The sequence below is a fragment of the Tamandua tetradactyla genome, chromosome 13 (genome assembly GCF_023851605.1).
Source record: "Tamandua tetradactyla isolate mTamTet1 chromosome 13, mTamTet1.pri, whole genome shotgun sequence".
Classification (NCBI taxonomy): Eukaryota; Metazoa; Chordata; class Mammalia; order Pilosa; family Myrmecophagidae; genus Tamandua; species Tamandua tetradactyla.
The window spans coordinates 34,149,462-34,170,068 of record NC_135339.1 but is presented as its reverse complement, the minus strand read 5'-3'; the positions used below and the strand labels follow the sequence as shown (position 1 = coordinate 34,170,068).

At 33.5% G+C, this 20,607-nt stretch overlaps 1 protein-coding gene across 10 annotated transcripts in view; it reads right to left on the bottom strand.

Moving 5' to 3' along the window:
• The window catches only part of JMJD1C (jumonji domain containing 1C), a 326,266-nt gene that overhangs the window by 9,288 nt on the left and 296,371 nt on the right, over positions 1-20,607 (bottom strand). For all 10 annotated transcript variants that reach the window (XM_077125157.1, XM_077125158.1, XM_077125160.1 and 7 more), the window contains 13 exons: positions 19,936-20,150; positions 18,792-18,944; positions 15,459-15,548; positions 14,830-14,957; positions 14,425-14,638; positions 13,710-13,921; positions 12,758-13,036; positions 9,996-10,164; positions 9,336-9,426; positions 8,743-8,873; positions 8,222-8,344; positions 2,386-2,525; positions 1,016-1,192 (listed from right to left, as the gene is read on the bottom strand). In XM_077125157.1, the coding sequence (XP_076981272.1) occupies positions 1,016-1,192; positions 2,386-2,525; positions 8,222-8,344; positions 8,743-8,873; positions 9,336-9,426; positions 9,996-10,164; positions 12,758-13,036; positions 13,710-13,921; positions 14,425-14,638; positions 14,830-14,957; positions 15,459-15,548; positions 18,792-18,944; positions 19,936-20,150 (2,122 nt within the window). The remainder of the gene's footprint in view (positions 1-1,015; positions 1,193-2,385; positions 2,526-8,221; positions 8,345-8,742; positions 8,874-9,335; positions 9,427-9,995; positions 10,165-12,757; positions 13,037-13,709; positions 13,922-14,424; positions 14,639-14,829; positions 14,958-15,458; positions 15,549-18,791; positions 18,945-19,935; positions 20,151-20,607) is intronic.

Here is a 20,607-nt window from a genome sequence, read left to right as displayed (position 1 = left end):
AATGCAACTCCATGGATATTCAATTTAACGTAACTGTAGCTTCTTAGCATAAAGTTATTGTAGAGAAAAAAGTATATTCATTATTGCGATATTAATTTTTTATCATTATAAATGCCATTTGAGATCTAAGCATGATAAATCTGATCTGAATAAGACATTCTAAAAACTAAGCAACTATTATTATTTAAGGATTATTTGTGCATAACAGACTCAAAAGAATTAAACAGGAAGTGATTACATATACGGCTGTATAAAATGTGGGAAAATTCCTTGGTGGTACACCTATCAGAGGCACTAGCTTTTTGGGGTCTTGGGCTTTCTGGGTACAATTTGTTACTACAGGGCTAGACTGGGCTGTAGCTGCCCCATTCTACATCTAAGAATCTATTGTGTGCTTTTAATCCTACCTTACATACCTACCATCTCTGTTCTAAGACATCCTTCCATTCAAGCCACAGAAACAAAGATTAGGTTAGGTGCTTAACTTTCTTAGTTTTTTTCTTCTTTTTTTAATTTTTTTTTTAAGTTTTGAGGATCCATAACTATAAAAATTAAATGTCATTCTTTGACAGGGCTATTGCCATGTCAGTATGCAACAAGAGGCAGGAGGCACACCTAAGCCTGAATGGTCTAGCAAATAATTCATTCTACTCATATCTGGTACCTTAGAAAATGTATGATCTGTAACATTTGGTATCCTTCCCTCTACCACCACTAGTATCAGTAACTACTTCCACCAGGAATCTTAAAAATTAAATTAGATTTCAACTCACTAAACCCAAGAAAATATAAAAGTGGAAACCTGGCTCATGTTAAACAATTTAAGCTCTCAAAATATTTAACTATTTGAGATCTCTAAGCATTGTAAAGTTATTTTAGTGATTTCTTAATGAACACAGTCTGATGAGTTCATTCTTTTATGTCTTCTTTTATTTATATTGGCACTCAGAATAATGCTTTTCACCAAAATTGGTTCTTTCAGTAACATATGTGTTAGAAATAACTTTTTATATACCTGATGAAGTGCTCCTGCTGGTAAGATAATGGCATCACCAAGGAACTGGACAAGAGTGCAGGTTCTGACTCCATATTCTTCAAGCAGTCTTTGGCGGAGCTTTTTGTTCATATACCAACTTTGGTCACGTATAGGATCATGTTCTGGTAGAACTTCAAGTCCTTGCTCTTTTGAAATCTAAAATGTGTGGATTAAAATAAAAATATACACCAAGGGAAATGAAATGGTAAACCTCGATTTTCATTATAATAACTGCCTTTTGCTCTCAGAATCTTAAGGAACACTGACTTGTGTTTCGAGTTAAAGATACTAGCATTCTAAAATAATTTGAAAAGGTAAAGAATCTTAAAAGATAGAAAACTGATACGCTGTTAATAAAGATCATACTTCCTTCTCACCTCCCCCTGCTACCTCCTGACTAAGAAGTTTCCATCCATTGGGTTCCTTACTTACAACTGTATCAAGTGTATAGAGGAGGAAAACACAGTTTAGTTGCTTTTTTCAGAAAGCCAAACTATTCATATAGTATTTCAAAAACATTTCTTGGTCCTGCTCTTTTTTTTTTTGAGGTAAGTAAAAAAAAATAAATACTTGACAAACTGATTCTTTTACCAATCAGTAAAATAATCTTCTGTTTGACTAATAAAAGACAATATTTTAGATTAAGAAACTGACAGGTATTATGGTATATGCTACTAGGTACAGGGCTATAGTGCCTTCATTTCACATTGATCACAGAGATAGACCTATCCTTTCTGAGAGATTAAGTTTCAAGATAAGCAGCAGGGATAATCCCTTAAAAAATTCCTATAACTTCAGAAAACATCTGAGGGAAGGGTTTGAACTAATTATTTCAGTGATGAGTCATTTTCTTTCAGAGTTTCTAACAAGTAAATTAAAGGTATCTTTACTTACAATTTCAATCTACCCAAGTAAATATAGCAGAACAATTAGATGTGAGTGGAACCATTCCTACCAGGACAACACTCGAAAATATCAGTCAGATTCAAAGATCCTACCTACCTTCTTTAGCTGATTCTACATAGCATGAATTTTTATATCCTGAAAGCCCCAATCACTACTTTTTACCACTCCAAGTAACTAACATCTGGATCAACAAAAATATTAGGCCTTTCCTGTAAGAGACGGGCAATGGTGACGAAATCATCATTCAAAATGCTCACCATGAAACAGGCTTTTTCATAGGAGCAGAGAGAGAAGCTCTGGATATTTAATATATAGTTAAAATCTTCCTTCTTCCCTTGAAATAAAAGTGAGTTAATCTTATATTACTGAATATTAAATAAAGTTAGATTAAAAATTAAGTTCTTGTTTAAGTTTAAGACAATATTATTCGTAACAAGCTATACCTTTTGAAGAAATTCCCTTATCTTGTCAATGTCTTTCCCAGCATAAATATGCCACAGAGCACCAGGTACTTCACTTGAATCTTTCAATCTTTTTCTTAGAATGTCATCCAAATCTTCTTCCTCAAATTTCTTGAGTATTCCTGAAATAGAGAAGAGTACTTTTAAATTGGTCATTTCAGATAATCAGCAAGTTTAAATACCCTAAAACTGATTTATCAGAGCAGTAGAGCGTCTTACTGAATTGAACTTTTGAGGAGGAATCAAATCCAGTATATATCTATATATTTTAGCTTTTTTTCATTGTATAACATATATACAAAGCAAAGATAGAAAAAAGCAATAGGTTTCAAAGCACTCTTCAACAAGCAGTTACAGGACAATTCCCAGAGTGCATCATAGGCAACTCTACCATCATCTCAGGTTTTTCCTTCTAGCTGCTCCAGAACAGTGGAGGTTAGAAGGAAGAAACATTTTTCTTAACAAGCTTTTCTTTCTTTGGTCTGAAAACTAATATATGTACAAAAAAGCAATAAATTTCAAAGTACAGTGCAACAGTTAGTTGAGAACAGACTTCAGAGTTTGGTATGGGTTACAATTTCACAATTTCTGGTTTTTACTACTAACTGCTCTAAGATATTGGAGATTAAAAGAAATATCAATGTAGCGATTCATCAGTCATACCCATTTGTTAAACCCTACCTTCTGTGTGTAACACCACCATCACCTTTGATCTCTCTATCCTATCTTCAGGGGTCTTTAGGCTATGGCCATTCTAACTTTTTCATGCTGGAAGGGGTTGTCAATAATATAGGATAGGGAGATGGAACTAGCTGATGTTCTGGAGAGGCTGGCCCCTTAGGTTTCAGGACTCATCTGGTCCTGGGGCCCATTTGGAGGTTGTAAATTTCTGGAAAGTTATCCTAGTGCATGGAATCTTTGTAGAATCTTATATACTGCCCTAGGTGTTCTTCAGGATTGACTGGAATGGTTTCATCCCTGGGAGTCATCTCCCACATTGCCAGGGAGACTTTCACCCCTGGATGTCATATCCCATGTAGTGGGGAGGGCCATGATTTCACTTGCATAGTTGGGCCACATCTGAGCAACAAAAGAAGTCCTCCAGAAGTAACTCTTGGTAGGCTAAGCTTATCCGCTATATATGTAAGCTTCACAAGAGCAAGTCTCAAGATCAAGGGCTTGGCCTACTGACAAATCCAGCATATTTGTATGGATCACTAGCATTTCAATCTACTAAATTTATTTTAACATTTGTTCCCCCTATTATTTATTTTTATTCCATATGTTCTACTCATCTGTTGACAAGGAAGATAAAAGGAACATCAGACACAAGGTTTTCACAATCAGTCACATTGTGAAAGTTTTATCATTATACAATCATCATCAAGAAACATGGTTAGTGGAACACAGCTCTGCATTTTCAGGGAGTTCCTTCCAGCCTCTCCATTTCCTCTTGGATAACAAGGTGATATCTACTTAATGGTAAGAATAACCCCAGGATAACCTCTCGACTCTGTTTGGAATCTCTCAGCCATTGACACTTTGTCTCATTTCACTCTTCCCCCTTTTGTTTGAGAAGGTTTTCTCAATCCCTTGATGCTGGGTCTCAGTTCATTCTAGGGTTTTTCTCAATCCCTTGATGCTGAGTCTGTGAGTGAAGTCTTTTATTTTTAAGTTTGGCTACAAGGATCTCTCAATTTAAATATTAAGTGCTTATTCTCTGCCAGATACTATCCTAGAATGTTGGGGATTAGAGTTAAGAAAGACCCAGTCAAGGGATTAGAGTTGGGGATTAGAGTTAAGAAAGACCCAGTCAATTCTGTGAGTCAAGCCTCATGGAATTAATCAGTCATAATAAGGGCAGGCAAACAAATATTACAGTAAAATCATGAATAGAACAGGTACACAGAGCATAGCTTCAGTTCTCAAATATTATTATCTGTGCCAAAGTTTTCCCCAATTCCTGGTAAAACAGAAGTAGGATGATGTAAAAAGTTTATCACTAAAAAAATATCCTATACTCAGATAAACATAGGGTTTAAAATGTTCTTTTTAAAAATGGCAGTTGAGTGGGCTATGACTCCCAGGGATAAACGTGGCCCTGGCACCATGGGATTGACAATACCATCATGACCAAAAGGGGGAAATGAAGTGTAACAAATAAGGTTTCAGTGGCTGAGAGAGTTCAAATAGGGTTGAAAGGCTACTTCAGAGGTCACTCTTATGCGAGCTTCAGTTAGACACTGCTACCTATCATAATTTACCTAATCCCAACCAAACTCATTCCAGCCAATCCTAAAGAACACCTAGGGCAGTATATAAGATTCTACAATGATTCCACGCACTAGGGTAAGAAACCTACTACCTCCAGATGGGTCCCTGGACCAGATAAATCCTGAAATGCAGACTAGCCTCTCCAGAACATCAGTTAGTTCCATCTCCCTACTTCAGATTACTGACAACCCCTTCTAACGTGACAAAGTTAGAACAGCCATAGCCAAATACCACTAAAGAGTGGGACAGACGGATTAAAGGTGATGGAAGAGTTATACAGACCAATGATTATGGATTTAACAAATGAATTTAGCAAAAGATTGCTGAATCATTATATTGATATTTTAGTCTCCAGTGTCTTGGAGCAGCTAATAGTAAAAACCTAAAATTGTGGAATTGTAATCCATACAAAAGTCTGAAATCTGTCTGACAACTAATTGTTGCAATGTACTTTGAAGTTTATTGCTTTTTTGGTATATGTATTATTTTTCACAAAAAAAGAAAAAGTCGACTGTGATGGTAAATGCACAGCTTTATGAAGCTACTGCAAACCACTGACTGTACACTTTGGATGATTACATGGTATGTGAATATAACAATAAAATTGCATTAAAATTAAAAAAATCTTTCTTAACTCTAATCCCCAACATTCTAGGATAGTATCTGACAGAGAATAAGCACTTAATAAATATTTAAATCGAGAGATCCTTGTAGCCAAGCCTAAAAATAAAAGACTTCACTCACAGACTCAGCATCAAGGGATTGATTTAACAACCAAAAGCAGTTGAGAGTAATGTCTTTTCTTGACAAAACTAAAAGTTGAAAACCCAATTTCACTCTCTTGAAATTGAAGAAAAAAAGGTGGTTGTCTCCTAGGGGAAGGAATTACTGGCTGGAATAGAATTTATTTTCTTTAGAGAAGACCTCTAGAAGATGACAATCTGAGATTCAATTTGAAGTGAGACAAGAAAGTAGGAGAGTCACTTTAGGTAATGCATGTGCATTAAGTAGGTCAGTATTTCTCAATGTTTCATAATATAACTGCACATTATTTTTGTTTTGACACCTATAAAAAGGTGGTAACTTTTAGATAAAGGTAGAAAACCAAAAAAAATAATTTAAAATGTTGATGAAATTCTCCTCAAAAGTCCAAGTATTATACTAGGTATAGAAGGTGGTGGAAAGGGGAGAGTGATGGTAGAGGGATGTGTAGGAACAAAGATAAAATTCCAATATCTAAGAAAATGAAAGAATATTAGGAGAGAAAAGCAGGTGTAACGAGTGTCTTATAAAAATACATGCTATAAAAGTATAATGGGGTAAAAAAGGGAAGAGATAATTACACTGTGGAATCATAGGTTTAGAAAGGATAAGTCATTTGAACTATAGATCACAAACTTCTGTGGTAGAGCTGAGACTACAACCAAAGTATGCCTGATTCTAAGATCCGTGGGGGGGCAAAAAAAGAGTTTCTCTTGTATTAACAGTGCCAGTTAAGGACGTTGAACTAAAATTTAAGAATGAGTTTCTCTAGTTTGGGGGAAATTTAGGTTGATTTCTGTAGAAGAACCTGTGAAATATACACATTAAGTAGAGTAAATAATGAAACTCCATGTCCCCAGCACCTGGCCAATGAGCTATGGCTACATTCTAGGCTCCAAAGAACTGGTGTTCTAAGTAGTGGCAGAAGTCATGCATAGAATTTTGTAGGAAGAGCACGTAAAGTAGAAAAGGTAAAGAACAAAGCCTATTAATTCAATAAGGAAGAGAAACATCTAAGTGAAAAAGACTGAAACAGTGGGGCATTCCGTAAGGTGGTAAAATTATGGGAGTGGTGGCACACAAGCCAAGGCTAACAAATATAGAAGAGGAAGTGATCAGTAGTGTCATTTATTACAGACAGGAGACATAATAAAAAGACCAGAAAGAAACCAATTAATTATTAAACTGTGAGGGTCAGGAAGAGCCATAGAAATATCAATTTCAGTAGAGCTCAGGTAAAGAAGCCAGCCTTGTAGTAAGCTGAAATGTGAAAGTTAAGTGACAGAGAGAGCAAATAATTTTTTATGAAAGCAGGAGAGATAGGATGGTGGAAAGGAGGTTTGAAGAAGGTTTCTTTTGAGAAAGAAAGAAGAGTCTAGTGTCTGCTCCTATTCTGAAAAGGAGAAGCCAGTGAAGAAGGAAAGGTTAAAGACCTATATCTGTAGTATATCTATGTCTCTACAGAGAAGGTAATAAATGATGGAGCAAGGTTACAACTTAAGTATTAGGTACTTTCTATCTCCGTATTAGAAAGTAAGGTTATTTCTTCTTGGGACAAAAGTCCCTCCTTCCTCTGATATTGGAGGCAACCCCCCCCCCCCACAAAAACTAATGTAGTCTCTATTCTCCAATAAATGTTAAAAAATGGAAATAGTCACCCCCAAGAGAACCTCTTTTGTTGCTCAGGTGTAGCCTCTCTCTCCAGCCAACAAAACAAGCAAACTCACCACCCTCCTCCTGTCTACGTGGGACATGACTCCCAAGGGTGTGGACCTTCCTGGTAACATGGGACAGAAATCCTAGAATGAGCTGAGACTCAGCATCAAGGGATTGAGAAAAACCCTGGAATGAGCTGAGACTCAGCATCAAGGGATTGAGAAAAACCCTGGAATGAGCTGAGACTCAGCATCAGGGGATTGAGAAAACCTTCTCGACCAAAAGGGGGAAGAGTGAAATGAGACAATAAAGTGTCAATGGCTGAGAGATTCCAAACAGAGTCGAGAGGTTATCCTGGAGGTTATTCTTATGCATTAAATAGATATCACCTTGTTAGTCAAGATGTAATGGAGAGGCTGGAGGGAAGTGCCTGAAAATGTGGAGCTGTGTTCCAGTAGCCATATTTCATGAAGATGATTGTATAATGATATAGCTTTCACAATGTGACTGTGAAAACCTTGTCTGATGCTCCTTTTATCTACCTTATCAACAGACGAGTAAAACATATGGAACAAAGATGAATAATATGGGGAACAAATGTTAAAATAAACTTAGATTGAAATGCTGGTGATAGGTGAGGGGTAGGGGTAGGGGGTATGGTACGTATGAATTTTTTTCTGTTTTCTTCCTTTTTCTGAATAGATGCAAATATTCCAAGAAATGATCATGATGATGCATATGGAACTATGTGATGATATTGTGAATTACTGATTATATATGTAGAACAGAATGATCAAAAGTTAAGAAGGTTTGCATTTGGTGTTTCTGGTATTTAAAAAAAAATTAAAAATTAATAAAAAAAATAGTTAATTTTCACAAAAACATTATTGACAGGAAATGTGCTGAATAAACAAAAAGATAAATTTTTAAAATTAAGCTTTCTTTTGTAACAAAAAAAGAAAGGAAAACAACTCTTCAACTAATGAATATCAGAATAAAACTATATTCATTGCAATTATTTTCAGAATCATTACTGCTAACTCAGAGGCTGAATTTTGGTTGACTCTAACACATGTGTGGTTATTCAACTATTAACCCAAATACCACTATTCTTTTGTTTCTTTACCTCCTTTAGAGAGGACACCATTTCCTTTTGCTATGCCGACATAGACTAGAATATTTACAACATCAGAAGCTTCAATATGGAGATTTGTTGTTCCTATATCGTGATCTTTAGCAGCAACTACACCTGTGTATAAGAACAAAATTTTACTTGATTAAATATATACTTAACATTATAGTCAGATATTCCCTCAAATGAGGCCTATGAGGAAAATTTAATTGTAATGTGAGTCTTTGTCTTATTATTACAAAATGTGCCTCTAAAGGTCATACTCTAGAAAACATCCTATGAGAATCAAATTAATAGAAAATTTTACGAGGCATTAAAAGGTACTTAACTCACTGGCTGTTAATTCCTAATATACTGCTTGATACAGAAAAAATAAAAAAACTTCAATGGATTATTAAAAGAACAGATTTGTATAAACTAAAAATCAATGGACATAATCAACTTCTCTTTAGATGGAAGTTCTTATTAAAATCCCACAAAATTCCAAGTTGGGACAAATGTAAATAGACACCTACCATATGCACTGCACAACCTGGGTCCTAGATCAGGACGCACAAAAAATTCTGGCAAATGAGAGGCCAGATTGAATTTCCCGTCAGGATTGCAATATTCTGGCAATGGCAGGCTTTTTAAAAGATCTTCGTATCTGAAGGAAAACAACATTGCCTTCTTTTGAATAAAGATTTGTATTTTTAAAGTACTTTCAAATATACAATTTTCATTGTTCACACACAAGACAATCTTTCCTTAAGTATATCAGACAGGTAATAGTAACACTTTTGTTAGCACAGAACAGGACAAATGATTGATACTGGCAAAAACTGCAATTCTGCATCCCTAACCACCACAAATTAAAAAGCACCAAAGATGAGGCCCAAAACGGCCCCAATGTACCCCTTTGACTTTTTATCCTGTACTGCCCTAACATAAAGACTTCTACCTGCTGAAGGTATAGAAATGTTATGTAGTACTTTAATTTATTTTTAAATTAAGGAAATAAACTTCTAACGATCATATTTACAGTTAATTATCCTACCTCTGGGTATAATAATCTCAGTTAAATTCCAAAAAGACAAGAATCAAATAAAGTTTAAAAAAGATGTACTACCTTGCTGGCATCATAGTTTTGAAGTCTTCTCCTGAAGGGCAATCTTTCAATTTCAAAACAACTGTCTCTCCACTTTTGTTTTTTTGCCGTTCTATAAGGAATTCAGTTAATTACTAAAAAAGTTAAGTGCTACTTTTTTATTCTTAGTAAATTTTAGAGGGGAAGTAGGAAAAATATTTAAGTATATAATTTGATCGTTGAACAGCAGGTGCTTAATGAAGGCTTTGTTATTTACAAGACTTATGCTTTCTATTATTTATAGGACATATTACATTAGTCATCTGTAGTATCTCAACTATTATGTAATATTTTTAAAAAAGCTCTTTACAACTATTAACAAAATAATCTTACATTTTCACTTATAACTTTTCAACATTTTACATAATATCATTCAGTTCTCACCATTTTATGGGGTCGCCAAAAATATTCCCCATATAAGATAAGGAAACAGTATAAATGACTTGTGTATTGCCAAAGGAATTTAGTGGTAGAGCCAGGATTAGAACCCAGTCTTTTGATTGTAAGGACTTGTTTAGTTTAATTAGACAACAGCGTAATATATTAAGTTTCAAAGAAATTAAATATTTTTAAGTCATATTTGCAAATTTATTATTGGGGGGATATGTTTAATAAAATAGTAAAACAAAAACTCTAACGTACTTGAAACTTCTTCAAAACCATCCCAGAACTCTTTAACATTGGCATTTGAAATAATGCTGTCTTTGCAGTTCAGGAGGTCAGCTTGGTGGTCTCCAAAATCAAGACTAATTGATTCTGCTTTCCACAAGCTAATGTTCATTTTCTTATGCATACCAGAAACCACTGCAGGCTTATAAACAACAAAAGAACAGTTAAAAGGTATATGAACACTTCAAGACTATTTTATATAAACATATACATATAAAAAAATGGATAAAACATTAATCTCAGGCTTAATTAAAGATTTGTGGGTATAAAAGAGGCTATGAATAATAGTACTGAATCTCAAAAAAAGTTCACAATATACTAGTCAATAGAGAAGGTGATGACAGAATGCTGCATGGAGTACATAGCTAATCTTTAAAAATGAAAATTTACATGTGTACTAATTATCACGAAATAATTCAAAAGATGTACAAAAAATTTCATTTGCATGTGGCAGATATATAGACTTTTTGGTAGCTTTATCTATAGACTTGTTTTTATAGAAATAACAAACCACTCACATAATAAAATATTTAAAATTTTAAAATAATAAGGTCTTTGAGAATGAAACATTATATTGACTCTGCGTTTCTATCATTTTATTTCAAAATTCTTTCATTCTTCACCTCCATAGAATGTTGATAAATAAAGATATTAAACATCTAGACAATATAACATTAAGTTCCCTGAAAGTAACTCTCTCCTTTGAAATCACATGAATTCAAATTCTTTCCAGGCTTTCTAACCTAGCAACTATCAATTGGAAGTTTTGTAGCTTCTAGAAGTCCAATGATAATGTGAAAACACCTCTAAGGTAACCTAATGCAGTACTATTTTCAATTACTTTATTTTACATGAAGTATAAGTCTGAAATATAGAGAACACAGAAAGTTGTGACTTGTGATTTAAAGAGTTTCTGGCAAAAGATGCTATTTATTAGGTACTCAAAATTTAAGATAATTACAATTTGGGAACCATGAAAGCAGAACAACCTCTAGCTAGGATTCTTATCACCAAAGACAAATCAAAAAAAAAAAAAAAAAAAAAAAATCTAAAGCCTGGCCAATGACTTGGTTGAATGCTCCATTAAACATTCTTTCAATGGATTAATAATACATCTAACCCTTAAAATAGCTCCAGCTGTAAGATAACTATTTTTTTTAACAATTCACATATTAATTCCCAGCTCCTACTGTTACTATCCAATAATACTCCTATCTTAACTTTATGGCATTCTTTCTTATTATGGAAGTCAGCAGCTTTGAGAGAATCTAATTAAGTAGTACATTAGAATAATTCAAGGCAGAATTCTTAGACTACCATCCTCATCTTCCTGAAATACTGAAAGGCTTCCTAATTAGACTTGTTGCCTCTGGTATTATTCCCCTCTAATTCAACTTTCAATCTACTGTCAGTTGCATTACAAAGTCAATGTGATTTCTCAATTAAAACCATCACATACAGGATAAAATTCAAACTCCTTAGCATGGGGGTATAATGGTCCCTCATAATCATTCTCCTGATGACCTCCTTTTCCCTAACACTCTCCCACAGAACTCTTATCTATGTTCCAGACAAAACAATCAACTTACAGTTCCCCAAACACCCGAAGCTCCTGAGTATCTCCACCTTTTTGTTCATCTAACAAAATTTCACATAACCTTTGAAGCAGAGTAAACATCACTCAGAGTATCCTCTTTGAACTAGTACCCTAAGCTTAGTCATTCCATCTTTGGGGTTACCACAGCACCTTGAACAAAGTTTCTAGAACATTCAACATTTTTATGAAAAACATTTCATTTGTGTGCCTGTTTCCTACTTCAAGCCCATATAAAATGAGATGTTCTAAATTGCAACCAAGCCTCAGGGCTTCAAAGAAATACATGGAGTCCCCACCGAAAAAGTATATACAAAATCATGAATATAACCAATACACAGGTGTTTTTTTTCTTTCCTGGGGAAAGAAGAGTGAAGTAAGCACTCATCAGATTTTGAAAGGGATCAACGACCTAAAAAGAATAAGAATCACTGCATTAAAAAATTCTCAATCAAATCTTACTCATTTTTACATCTCTTATGCCTACCACAAAGAGTGAATCTTATTAGGTATTCAACAATTATCTATCAAATAAACAAAAGTATTCCAGAAAGCAACTAATAAATTAATAACAATACTAAATCATACATATTCTTGAAGTTTTTCATAATTTTTGCATTACTGTATATCTAAATTATTTCAAACATATGACACTTTGGTCAAACAGAAAATCACTTTTATTAGGGCACAATTAAATAATGGAGGAGTTTTTGGCAGGATTTGATGAACTAATTTATAAATAAATGTTGCATGGATAAACAAAGGCACAAACATCTATAGTATTCAAAGGCTCAAGGAAAAAGCTCTAATATTGGCTAATATTTTACTAGTGGGTATAAATCCATTAGCCAAACAAAGCTAAAAAATGTTTAAAAGAGGGAGGGAGTAGACTTTGTAAATATATGCACTTATTAAATTTTTCTTCACAGACAGATAAAAATATAACATCAAATAATCAGAGCTTCCCTGTTAATTTTATGTAAATCTGGTCAAAAAACAGCAATTCAGAAACAAGCATTTTGGTAACCTCTATGATGTTTTTGCTATCTTCCCCCAAACATGATTACTATTTCTTTGGAAAGAATCATTTTTCCTATTCAACCAGCTGCAGTTCAGTTAAAAATATGCTTAAAATACTCACCTGTCCTTGTTTCCAGCACTCTTTGAAAAGCTTCCAATTACTATTATTCTTATAATCCTTAAGCCATAATATGTGTTTCTCACATATCCAAGAATGGGGTATATCACTGTACAATTTATTGCTTTCATCCATGTCAGGTTTTCTGCTTTCTTTAGGCTCTTCTTTAAGCTCAGGTTTTACACTTATTTTGGAGACTTTATTTGGTGGAATTTTGTTTTCAACAACTGAAGCAATTATGTCATCAAGAATGTTTGGCATAGTCCTTCCACTTTTGCTACTCTATTAAAACAGAAATAAAACCAGAACTTTTTAATTTTATTTTAAGGGGATATATATACTACTCCTATGTACTATTATTTTTTAAACTTATAATTTGGGTTACTATTAACACAGCACACTACCAATGCAAACATTGTACGTTCAAGGATATGCAATCGTGTTAGTAGATATGAATCCTCAGTCTGTATGGTGTTCCTGACAAATAAATACCAGAAATTTGGTGATCTCCCCAAGAGTTGCTGCCAGGGGTATAGAACTCTGAAAAGTGGCTTTCCTACAGTTAAACTGTTTTAGGCCTCGGGCAGAAGGATAGGTAAGTGGAATCACTGTACACATTATTCTAGTTTATTATCTGGTGAAATGGTTACAGCAAAATTTAATTTCTAAATATATAAAATTCATTTCTATTAAGTAGATATATCTTTTTAGATTTATGTTTTTCAAATTCTAGAAGGTGTATCTTAAGGCACTTCTGGCATCAAAAAGCTCCCTTCACAAACAATTTTTACCTGGGAAAAGATAAAACACTTCTGTTTAAGTAATACTGCAAATTGGAACGTGTTTAGTAATGTGGTACGTGTGTGTCATCTGCAGCTGTTTATTGTGTAGTTCACAGCCAAATCATCTAAATTTAAGGTCTGTAATAAAGTAAAATATCTGGCATTACACTTACTGGGGGTCCCATTGAATAAACTGGTGCAAAAGCAATGCCAGCATCTGTAGAGCCCACACGTAGCTTGCCGGCTGTTGTTGTCAGTAAATCTCTTAAGGTTGAACCTTGTTCATTATAATGGGATATAGGAGGTGATGTTCTGTTTGGAGAATCAGGATTGTCTTGTTCACTTTCTTCTTTAATTTGTTTTTCAAGGGCACATTCTTCGTTTTCTGAAATAAAATATTTTAACACCATTAAAACTGCTAAAGTACAAAGAAAACTGACACCGTACATTTTATAGTGGGAGGTAAAAACCGTAGCACTACTGATTAAATCACCTGAACACACACCAGGGGATGGATTAGATCCCTCAAAAATGGAGTCAAACAGTTTGGATATGAAAAGGGCTTCCTCAACATCCAGGACATGTAGCTGAATTTGTATTTGTCACATATGAAAAATGCTATAGCCAAGACAGGCAGAAGGCATAGATAGGTTACAAATCTATTGCTCTGGTGGCTTTATTGATGTTCAACCACAAATGATTCTGTAACTAATTTTAATATAATCAAAAGGAGGTATGGAATTACTAATGAGAAAATACAAAATGTTTTAGTGAACCTCAGCCATTATGCAGGCAACTAACTGACAAATGCAAATTGTTCCAAAAGTACATTGTTGGTTATAGAAGATATATATACTTTCTAATATATACACAAGTAATAATATTTACCTTTTTTTTCCTCTCTGGCTTTTTGCTCTGCAAGATCTGCTAACCAGTGCAGAGGTGATTGGGATTCTGGGGGACTTAATTTGCTCTCTGTGCTTACATCACTCTCGGGGCTGCTGTTGCCATTAGTTTCAGACTTCTGAGGGGTATTTTGCTGCTGAGACTCAGGTATACACAGAGATATTTTCTTATTGTGATTAAGAACATTTTGCAAAACCTACAAGAGGAGAACAATTTAAGTTTTTAATTCTTTATTTTCAATTTTTTGTAGTTAAAATTACTAGTTATAATAAATTCTTACATAGTAACAAAGACAACATAATTCATAAACACAGGTCATACATGTCAAATAACAAAGTTGATTAATTTAACCAAGCATTTTATTTGAACAAAGACCGTTTTACTTACCTGAGACACACCATTCATTGCAGAAGCATTTCCAACTTGTATATTCTGTTTGTAAGGGCAGTGACAATGGGATCTAATACCATATTTTTCTCTAAGAGTATGCATTGCATCTAAAAGATCTGTCAAAACTACAAAATAAAATGACAGTTAATAAAAGGTTAGGCAGTTAATAAAAAGGTTAACATTAATTATTAAGACTAAAACATTTTTATTACCATGTTATGCTTAATAATTGGAAACAGGGTTTTCTAGTTCTTCTTCAATGTTCTCCTTTTCTTCCATATTGCCCTTAATCAATCTATTTCAGGTTTGATCATTCAACCAAATTTATAGTTTCTATTCCTGTTCTTTCTCAATTCTATTATTAATAACTCAAGTATGATCAAAAAACTTAAGAGACCTTTCATTATAAATCCAATAGGCTGTTTCATTACACTCTAGCTTTATTTTCTAAAATGGTTCCTCTGTGGCTTTTTTCATCACTGAGGTACTGGAATCATGTTAGTTTTATTAGACAATTTCCAATAACTTTGAGCAAGAACAATTTCAAGATTAAATATACTATTATACTCTTATATAATGTGAAGCAACCAAGAGCTGTTATACTAATAATGTGTATTTATACTTACCAGAACCAGGTATAATTTGAGTTGGCATTAAATGTTTGTGATCATGAGGCTGTCCTTTCACACACTTCATCCAAGCATACAGTTCTTTATCTGTAAGATTGTAACATAGCTAGTTTAAATCATTCCTGGTTTTAGAATTTAAAATGTGATGTTTTGCATAAAAGCACTTAAAAGTCATATACAGGCCAATATTAGACTTCAAATGTTTTGTTCTTAAAAAAAAAGCCAGAAAAAACATTTCTGCTGATCTGTGAATTTTATTAAAACAGGGATACAGAATGAATACGATAGCCTTTCTAAATGACCACTTTATCATCAATATATTAGTCACCTCTCTCTTCTCTGTCTGATTGCTTCTCTATAGCTAATCTTGCTTTCTTTCTTTCCTATTTCTGTGCCTAAAAGGGCTTTTGCTGGATCCTACTACATCACAATGACACCAGTTTGAGGCTACTGCTAATTCAAAGATATGTAAAGGAACTATCATGAAACATGTGAAAAGCTGTTACTGTATACCTAGTACTTAGTTGCTAACCTTGCCTTCAAACATGGCTCATACCTGGAAATGTAAGCATATTAAGGAATAGCAAGGGGCATATTATACACAGGAAAATTATTCACTGCCTTGATCAAGGAGATCTTTCTCTATAAATTTAATGACAGACAGCTACTCATGATGTGGCTATATCAGCTTCAATAAATATCATAAAACCAATTAAATTTAGTGTAAAAAAATCTAGAGCTGTTGGAGAGCCTTAGAGTAAATAAAATTCAAATCCAGTTTCATTTTCAAAGCTTACAGACTTTTCCCTCCAAAGACTACATAGTAGCACATAAATGTTTTATAAGTGCTTATTATCCTTTAGATACTACGTTGATTACATCTATATAAAGCCACATTCTAAATCTAGTTGATGTGCATTTCTGATCAATTTAACAGTAAAATAAGAAGGTATATAGATAACATAATACAACTCAAGGAATACAGGACATACTCATTAACAGGAAAGAGGAATATAAAACACATGACAAAGTTATAACAATGTAGCTAGTTCTATCAACTGCATTGAGATGGCATTGTTTTAAGACGTTGTACACTGTCACTAAACATTATTTCAATTTATAATTAACAATTCTAATTTATTTCATTGGAAATATTTTTTCTTATACCTTTCACTTTGAAATAATTTCATGCTTAACGGGGCAGTTGCAAAAAACATATAAACCCATACAGAAAATTTCACCATACCCTAACCCCTCATATACCCAGATTCACGAATTTTAATATTTTGCCACATTTGTGCTCTCTCCCAAACATCTGAGAGTAGGCTGTTTATGTCATGCTCTGTGAACACATAGTACTCCCATGTACATTTCCCAAGAACAAGGAGATTCACTTATTAACCACCTTGAGTTACAGTTATCAAGTTCAAGAACTCTAACATCGATATAAAGCTTTCAGTTTATATTCCATTTTTTCCCCTAAAAACCAAAAGAATTCTTTTGAGACATTTCTACTTCTTCATTATATACAGAGTACAGGTTCATGGATTACATTTAACTGTCATTGCCTTTTTTTTTTTTTTTTTCATAGGCAGGCATCAGAAATTGTACCCGGATCTCCAGCATGCCAGGCGAGAAGTCTGCACTGAGCCATGTGGCCCACCCTGTCATTGCATTTTTAGGTGCTATTTTTTAAAAATTGTGGATACATGTACAACATACACTTTTCCTTCTCAACCACCCTTTCTTTAAAATTAAAAAAAAATTTTTTTAAATAACCAAAAACACCAAACTCAAACATTCTTAACTTCTGATCATTCCATTCTACATATATAATCAGTAATTCACAATATCATCACAGTTGCATATCAACCACTCTTAAGCATAACATTCAGAGGGATTAATCACACTCTATGTTGTGCTACCCTATCATCCATTATTAGAATTTTCTCATCACCCCCAATAGAAACCAAACCCTACACCTATTATATATTAACAACCCATTCCATCATCACTTCTACTAAATTGTATTTTACTTTCTCTCTCTATGCATTTGTACATTCTAGCAAATTCATGTAAGTGGAATCATACAATATTTGCCTTTTTGTGTCTGGCTCATTTCACTCAACATGGTGTCATCAAGGTTCATTCATGTAATTGCATGTATCAGAACTTCATATATTTAAGGGCTAAGTAATCTTCCATTTTACGTACAAACCACAATTTCTTTTTATCCGTTCATGTTCTGATAAACATCTGGGTTGTTCCACCTTTAAGCTATTGTCAATAATACTGCTATGAACATTGGTGTACAAATATATCTCCAAGTCCCTGCTTTCAATACTTTGGGATGGGATTGCCAAGTAATATGATAGTTCTTCATTTAGCTTATTGAGGAACTGCCAAACTGTTTCCCACAGTGGCGGTACCATTTTACATTCTCATCAACAATGTACAAGGTTCCTATTTCTACACATCCTCATCAGCACTTAAAATTTCTGCTATTTTTTTTAACAGTAGCCATTCTAGTGGGTGTGAAGTGCTATCTCATTATAGGAATGGTTTGCATTTTCCTGATAGCTAACCATTTCATTAGAATTTTACCCAAACACACAATCCAACTTTTCAGGCTACCAGTACTAGAAACTATTACTTTAGTAGCAGTTCCCAAAATTGCTGTGGTAAACTTTTAGGAAAAGCATGAGAAGAGGCACATTTAATTACTTCCTTGTTTAACTTTACATTATCTTCAGGCTCTATTAAAAAGCAGAACACTACTTGTGTGCCATTTTACTTACTTTAGAAACTAGAAACTTTACTTTTAAAAGTTGTTTTAAAATATAAAGATTCTTCTCAATTCTCTAGGGAAGGAATGGTGCCCATGTTAGAATATTCTTGAATCTTTTGATGTGAACTTTATGTAAAAACATTTAGAAAAAGTAATTCACACTAGGAAGTATTCAATTGTCATTTATATGCAAGATTGTATAATTAGCACATTCTAGAAGGGACTTGAGCCTTCTGCACATAATGGAATCTGAAAACAGCAAGGTCTAACTTGAATTTGGGCTAAATTAGGAATTAACTACTTGAACAGAGAACCACTAATCAGGTTAAAAGACATGAAAGCAGTTTTATTCTAGAAAATCTGACAATAAACTGGTGGTTTTTAAAAAATAAACATAAAACTTCTTTAATAAGATATTCATAATTTAAGACATATGATCTTTAAATTATGAAAATTATATTAATAATTTTCCAGATCAGTGATCTTAAAGATTAGAATGAATATTATAGAAAATTTCAATTTATATAAAGTTATAAACCAACCTCTAGAACTCTTTCTTTCCTTTCCCTTATAACAATCTAGGCAGACCACAAATCCACATTTTTGGCAGACCCAATGAATGTTAAACAATGTTGCTTCACATGCATCACACATCTCCCGAACTCCTCTCACTGCTCTTTTCCAAGCAATTTTGGCTGAAATACAGAGAAAACAAGGATTTAAAGGCAAACATGCTCTTTTCCAGGCAATTTTGGCTGAAATACAGCCAAAACAAAAGGCAAACACAAGAAACTTTAAATGCTGTGTTAACTGAAAATCACAGACTTCTTCAACTTAGTAATTTTCTTCAGAAGACTCACACAGACGAAAATATGTAAACCATTTGAAAAATAAAAATGGTTTACACTTAAGGCAGAGTGGGCTGGGCTTCTCTATTTTGGCACTTTTGACATTTGGAGCTTAATAATTTTTTGTTGTGGGGGGCTATCTTGTGTACTGTAGAATGTTTAGGAACATTCACAGTCTTTATCCATTTAGTAGGAACACCCCTCCTTCTCACCTCTGAGTTAAGACAACCAAAAATGTATCCAGAATTCGCCAAATGTTGCCTGCAGGGAGCAAAGTCACTTCTATGTGAGAATCACTGCTTTAAGGGTAGGGAAGGAAAAGAAACTAATATTTAGAGCATCTACTATGTTAGGCACTATGCAAGGTACTGTACGTAATATATTCTAAATAAATGTTAAGATGTAGTTATTTCCATTTTACAGAACTCCGACTCAAACACAAATCCACCTGGTTCTAAAGACTGACTATAAATCAGTGATTATGTCCTTACCTGGCAAATGTGGAAACTCCCCAATTTTTCATCTAAAATGTCTTTTTTTATATTAAGTTATTAATGTAATAGTGGCTAAAGTAGTGAAATATCATTGTGATTTCATTAATTTGTAACTATTCAATTCATCCTCAATCGGAAAAATATTTGTGATGTTAGGTATATATGGGTATACTGTACATAAACAAGTATTATAAAAAATAAGAAACAAAAATGAAAACAAATAAATATAAAAACAAGACTAGGAAAGATTGGGGACTTCTACAGATTAAACATAATTAGTGGAGAAATTCTGAAAATGAAATTTGTACAGTTGTATGTTTTAAGTAATTATTTAATTTCCTTACCATCCTTTTTTATCCAGGACAAAGCTGTTTTCTCAGATGTTACTAGTTGACAGAATTTATCACCTATTTTATCCAAGATATATTTAGAAGTTTCTATGTCTAGTTCATCATCTTCATAATTTTCATGTGTCCACAAACTCATAGCTTCATCATCATATTGGTCAGGAGAAGAGAAACCATCTATTCTAACCACTCCATTTTTACTAAATGACAACCTGAAACATTAAAAATAAAAGCATTAGATACTGACGTATTAAGAAAATCTAAGTCCAGTTTTTAAAAAGTTGTAAATTTATTTAACTGAAAAAAAAAAAAACAACAACAGGAAAATAGGGTAGCTCAAACACACACAGAGAAAATAAACTGCTGTACCTATTTTGCTCAATTTAAATAACTCCTGTAGTGTTAAATAAATGTCAATAAGCAGCATTAATGTTAAGTAATCAAAATTTAATTTTCCCGCATTGCTTATACTTAATTACTTAACTCTAACCAAATGAAGACTATGTCCAAGTGTTTGATGAGTGACAAGAATTAAAATAGTCAAATGTTGTCCAGAGAAAAACTATTACTTTATATATAATCTTAATCAGGAACCCTCTAATGCTGAAAATGTCCTAGATTGCCTTAAGAGTTTCAGTGGAAGATACCAAAAAAAACAAACAACAACAA